Raw genomic sequence first — 6,371 nt, forward strand, 5'->3', positions numbered from 1 at the left:
CGAAAATAAAAAAATGATTTACTCATAATTTGGACTCTGAGTTTTTATGTGTCGATTATCTCAATGATAGATTTGTGCCAGGTGAGGATAGTGGGCAGGTGAACATTTTGTCGGAACAAAGTGGATTTTCTCCATCTCTTAGTTTCAGACTGTTTTACACTGTTTGTCACTTTTCTTTAACCCTTATGCTCCATTCCTAAACCCCCAGAGAGGAATTCTACTCCATGCAGCAATGGTAATTACAGATTTAATAATAATATTTACTATCAAAAAATGTATGAATCTAAACTCATGAACATGTGTGAAAAAGATAATGGGGAGTGATAGCACTCTGCTTCAGCTATCAGACACAAGTTGTTTAAGCAGAAATATAATTCAACAATGGAATTAAATTTAGGACATACCCAATCTTGGATTACTGTAATCCTCAAGACCGCTTAAGTGCATAATCCGTTTGTATGCAGATGATTCGGTTATTACTACTTAAGAGCCGGGAGATGTAGAAAGCTCCAACTAAAAAAGTGATATTGTAATTTAGATCTGTTTTGGTGAAATGTATATTAATTGCTTTTCTTTGTTTGGGGACATTAACAGTGTGTTGTCTGTAGCAATGAGTAGTTTTTGTTTAGAACAAGTATTGTCTTTTACATTTATGTGTTTTAAGTAACAGGTTGTGAAGGACTCTGAGATAGATTTTTCATTATTTCATTTGAGTTATTATGGTATATAATGTAGTTTAATGTAATATAAATGGTATGAAACCAACATTTAAAAATGTAGACATTTATTCATTTATGTGTGATTTTTTTTATGAAGTCTGTGGTTTGTGTCGTTATTTCTGACACAGATCTCTGATCTTCAGAATAAAGTTGAAATTATTTGTCGAGTCATTGATTAATTGATTAAAAAAAACTGATAATCAACAGATTTTCTCTGTTTTATCTCACAGTAGACTGACTCTCTTTGGGTTTTGGGCTGTCAGACAAAACAAGGCATTTGAAGACGTCAGAAACTGAGACCGATGTTTTTCAATATTTTATGAAATATAACAATCAGTTAGCTGACACAATAAACAGATTTATCAATTGTGAAACTATTCCTTACTAAGATCCTTTCTTTCGGAACTTTGTAGATCTCTACTAGAATTAATATAAAATCCTGTGAGTTTGGTCTGAGTTTTCTGAACTCTGATAATCTCACGTTAAGCAAAGTATGTCAGATTCATTATCACGTCTCTAACCTTCACGTTCCAGCCTCCTCTGGAGGAAAACTCTCCGTCAGCTCCACCTGTTCTGACTCCCACCGTCTCTGATAAGATGTCCCCTTCTGTCCTGTCCAATCAGATCGCTCCCTGGTTGTATAAAAGCTCCTCGCTCACACAGAACCGACATCATCCAGTCATGGCCTTCTTGTGGATCCTCTCCTGCCTCGCCTTCGTCGGCGCCGCCTACGGTGAGACAAAAGCTTTGACATCAGTGTAACAGCCAGGGGTGCAGCTGCAGATGGTTTCAGTCAACAGTTAACGATTACTTATTTATTGCTTTATTTAACAACCGTTTTTGATTGTTATTATGTTTAGCTTTCTGTTAACTGGATGTGAAGTGAAGAAACCATTGAATATCAGTGGTCCAAACAATGCAGGGATCATTCTTAAATCATTAAATTAATATCAAAATACATTCAACGTTTTATTAGTGCTGAATATTGGTACGCTAAATGGCCTCAAAATAATAGAAGGCCAATTTACTAAATAATACAAATTTCAACTGAAATATCGACTTAGTAACAATTGTTTTTTCCGATAAATTCAGTCATCATCAGTGGAAATGGGATGAGCGTTGTCCCGAAGTTGTTTTGTGTCATTAAATAAAAACCTCAAAGTTCAGGTACAAGCTGCTCTGAAGCTCTCTACCATGTCTGATCAGTATCACTGAACGTTTGATTCTTTTTGAAAGAAGCTCTTCCTGAAGGTCAAGAATGAACTTTCACCTTCACGTTGTCGTTTTTAATGATCTCTTGATGATGTCATCAGGTTGCGGCTCTCCCGCCATTGCTCCCGTCATCACCGGGTACTCTCGTATTGTAAACGGTGAGGAGAGTGTGCCACACTCCTGGCCCTGGCAGGTGTCCCTGCAGGTAAAACACACACACACACACACACACACACACACACACACACACACACACACACACACACACACACACACACACACACACACACACACACACACACACACACACACACACAGTCAACATGTGGTCTCATTCTTGTTGTTCTTGTTGTTTCAGGATTACACCGGCTTCCATTTCTGCGGCGGCTCTCTCGTCAATGAGAACTGGGTGGTGACAGCCGCTCACTGCAACGTCAGGTAACTACATCTGTCAGGGGATTATTCAGCATTTTCTTTTTTAACAAAATGGCCGCCTCATGTATCCGCCCTGTTCCCTGCAGGACGTCCCACCGAGTGATCCTCGGAGAACACGACCGCTCCTCCAATGCTGAGGACATCCAGGTCATGAGGGTCGGCAAGGTGAGTGACAAACACCATCAGCTTCTGGTCTCATCTCAACGTCTACCTGTGTGTGTTCGCCGGCCATAACGATGTCATTTCCTGTCAGGTGTTCAAGCACCAGAATTACAACGGCTACACCATCAACAACGACATCCTGCTCATCAAGCTGGCCAGCCCCGCCCAGATGAACATGCGTGTTGCCCCGTGTGTGTGGCCGAGACCGGAGACAACTTCCCCGGAGGCATGAAGTGTGTGACCAGCGGCTGGGGACTGACCCGCTACAACGGTGAGACCACCTGCATCAACTGGCCAATCGGTGGAGAGTAGGGGCGGGGCCTGGAGAGAGAGCATGAGGCACTTTAACAGCGATGGTTATCGGTGGCAGTTAGTCAGAAGGAGGTCCTGGGAGGGCTCACTGGGTCTTCATGTGGAACTCGAATCAATGTAAATGATCAGAACAGATATTGAGCTTGGTTGTGGAAGAACTTCAGTTTTTCCTTTTAATGCTGAAACATAATTTTAATAAGTCCTGACCTAGAAGTTTATGCTATTTATGCTATTAAATAAGGATTATTTTTACAGTGCATATGGACTCTGACCATACTCAGGTTTCTGATTATCTATGAAACTAATAACTCACCTTTGTTCAGGTGAACCCAGTACATGTAATTCAAGGGGTTTAAAAAAAAAATCAGCCAACATGATGGGACTCAGTGTTTCAGGACGGATGATGGAGGAAACATGACACCCTTAAACCACTGGGGGCAGCATGCAGCATGTAGACCTCCAGCTCAGACTGTGTCAGTATGAATGTCTGTGCGTGATGTTTGAAGTGTTTGTGTGTTGCAGCTCCTGACACCCCCGCCCTGCTGCAGCAGGCCGCCCTCCCCTGCTGACCAACGACGACTGCCGTCGTTTCTGGGGCAACAAGATCACCAACCTGATGATCTGCGCCGGAGCCGATGGAGCTTCTTCCTGCATGGTGGGTGGTGCAAACATACGAAAGATGTCACAGGGTTGATCCTGAGGTTGTGTTGTTTACATGGTGTTCTTTATTTGTCTGTTGTTTTCAGGGCGACTCTGGCGGTCCTCTGGTCTGTCAGAAGGCCGGAGCCTGGACCCTGGTCGGTATCGTGTCCTGGGGCAGTGGAACCTGTACTCCCACAATTCCCGGCGTGTACGCCCGCGTCACCGAGCTCCGTGCCTGGATGGATCAGATCATCGCTGCCCACTAAGCATGACAGACTGTTTGAACCTGATCATCAATAAAACACAGAAACTCTGAAACAGATCTGTGGTTGTCATTTGTTCATGATGGATTTAGGATGTGTTAGCCGGGTGTAGCATAAAGACTGGATACAGGGGGTAACAGCTAGCCTTCCTCAAAGTTCCAAATATATTCCTAACAACACCTCTAAACTGTTCCTTTATTTGTATTAATTTCCTAATTAATTGATTAGCATGTTGACATGTTGTGTTTTCAGGATTACTGACACAAAACACATAAATTTGACCTGACAAATATAGATTTTCCTCAGCAGTCGTTTATTACACAAAAAGCAACAAAAGGAACATTAACATGTTTCCAGTCAGCAGCGTCTCGGCGTCAGGTGCGTTGTCAGGTGCGTCTGGGTGGGCAGGCGTGGCCGACCCGGCGGCAGTAGCAGTAGGCGTTGAAGAAGCGGCAGTAGCAGGTGTCACAGGGGTCGCAGCAGGGCAGCGGGTAACCCAGACACGACTGCTGGTGGGGGATGCAGCGACGCGGTGAACGCATGGCCCGACCCTGAAGCTGCAAGGCCGCTGACGAATCCTGGAAAACAGGAAGTAAATGTACTGAAACAGGAAATAGATGTATTTACTGCTGAAAGGAAGATGGAAGCTTCAGGTTTTTGTGCTCTTGAACAAAATCATGGAGAGTCCTGTATCTTTAAAGAAACCACACCGACCTCGTCGTAGGACCCTGCGTCCATCAGAAAGTGATCCTCCAGTGAGTCGTCAGGTAAGAGGGCGGGGTCATGCACAGGGTCTGGGGCGTGGCTTCTCTCTGCAGGACACAAAAAACACACCTGCTGTGTTACGGTACACCTTCATCAAGATCATTCTCTGCTGAATTATTTCTCCTCTTAAAAAGCTTGGCTCTGTCTCTGCACAAATGGTTTGAATCCCATCTACAAGGAAGAAGTCAGTTTGATCATCATCAGCATGTTTTGTGCAGTCATGGTGTACCACAGGGAGGACTACTCGGACCTTCGACATATAAATGAATAACCTTTTAACAAAGCTGACAAAGTGCATAATTCGCCTGTATGCAGATGATACAGTTCTTTAACACTCAGAGAGGGTGACTAACGGGAGGTATGGAAAGAGTTAATAAAATGTCCCAAAAAACTAAATCCATGCATTTAATAAAAAACTTTTAGAATTATTGATGGGGTTAAAATATCTACAACCAGGTCTTCTTCTTTTGGTGGGACAGTGTGGAAGCTGCATCAGACTGTGGTCTAAATAAACTTAACTGGTTTGTGGGCAATAAGCATAACAAAGGCATCTCTAAGGATGAAAAAACAAATATATTACATTTTTGGTGACATTTATTCGTGGCCCCACATGTAGACTATTCAAGGGGTTTAAAAAAAACAAACTGTTACATGAAAACAGTCTTTTCAAAATAAACCTCTGTCTTCACAGAAACGACATAGTTAGGTTTATACAAGAAAACTACTTAGTTAGATTGAGGAAAAGATCGTAGTTTGGGTTATAATAATTACAGAAGTGTTATTAGACAAAAAACATCACCGTTAGCTTTTTTTTCCTCACAAGGAACAAACAGCGGTCTGCTGGTTTGATGTTAAAATGAGAAATCATTTAGTGGGATATCTAAGAATTATGGTGCATGATTTATTGTAGGTAAAGAATTCTTGAACACCAGGTTCCTGAAGGTCATGTGGCACCGGCCTGCAGAATGGAGGAGGCCTCTGTTTTGTCACTGATTGGATATTGATTGAATTGTTTTTATTTAGAGTCGTATCTTCAGAACTTTATGTTTCACACAACTTAATTTAACACATATTCTATACAAACCAGAAAGGTTTTACCATTGAAATCACACACTCTTGTTAAATGTGTTTTATTATTGTGTATTATTGGTTGAGATCAGATATTGTTTCTGTTTCTGTTAGAACAACCGGCACATTAATGTAGTAGTGGATAATTCTTTCAGCCTCGCTGTGGTGTGTCAGGTGACAGGCGAGCTCTCTGATTGGCTGGTGTTACTGACCGATGTCGGACAGGTAAGAGGTGTCGCTGCGGCGACCGGCAGCCGGACCGTCGTCCAGCTGGATGTTTCCATGAACCAGAGAGGAAGAGAGACGCAGCAGACCGAAGGACCAACAGCAGAGCAGCACGGAGCCGAACATCCTGCCGTCACAGACAAGAAGAGGAAGAAGAAGAAGAAGAAGAAGAAGAAGAAGAAGAAGAAGAAGAAGAGACCGTCTGCACCACAACTCCAACAATCCTCAGCTTCTCCTTCAAGGGCCTCTGAAAGTTGGAAACAGGATCATTGCTCAGTTAATTTATTCTTTATAAGAGTTCAGTGTCTTTGAACATTTCTGGAGTGATATTAGAGATAATGTCTTTACATTAACAGATCAGTGATGTTTGTTACACAGAAAACCAGCAGAGTGTTTAGAGTGTTCACGAGTGAACTCATACGTTTCTCGATAGAACGTTGGATGAGGTTTCTTCTTGTTTGGGTGAAATAAAAACTGCATTTCTTCCGATAAAAACAAGTTGTGTGTCATCAGTTCTGAACCTCCATCAGGAGAGAAGACCAGAACATCTGTCTCTGAGGCTCTTCTG

At 42.5% G+C, this 6,371-nt stretch overlaps 1 protein-coding gene and 1 pseudogene across 1 annotated transcript; one reads left to right on the forward strand and one right to left on the reverse strand.

Annotated features, from left to right (window-relative positions):
* The first annotated feature begins 1,400 nt into the window (after window positions 1-1,400).
* LOC129088709 (chymotrypsin A-like) lies at window positions 1,401-3,802 on the forward strand (annotated as a pseudogene).
* A 329-nt stretch (window positions 3,803-4,131) lies between these two features.
* On the reverse strand, window positions 4,132-5,929 carry LOC129088710 (agouti-related protein-like). Its single transcript, XM_054595988.1, has 3 exons — window positions 5,791-5,929; window positions 4,460-4,557; window positions 4,132-4,323 (listed from the first exon to the last, which is right to left on the reverse strand). Exons 1-3 carry the CDS (start codon window positions 5,927-5,929, stop codon window positions 4,132-4,134), a joined length of 429 nt encoding a protein of 142 aa, XP_054451963.1.
* Window positions 5,930-6,371: the final 442 nt, after the last annotated feature.

This window comes from Anoplopoma fimbria, unplaced genomic scaffold (assembly GCF_027596085.1).
Source record: "Anoplopoma fimbria isolate UVic2021 breed Golden Eagle Sablefish unplaced genomic scaffold, Afim_UVic_2022 Un_contig_3208_pilon_pilon, whole genome shotgun sequence".
In the NCBI taxonomy this organism is placed as follows: domain Eukaryota; kingdom Metazoa; phylum Chordata; class Actinopteri; order Perciformes; family Anoplopomatidae; genus Anoplopoma; species Anoplopoma fimbria.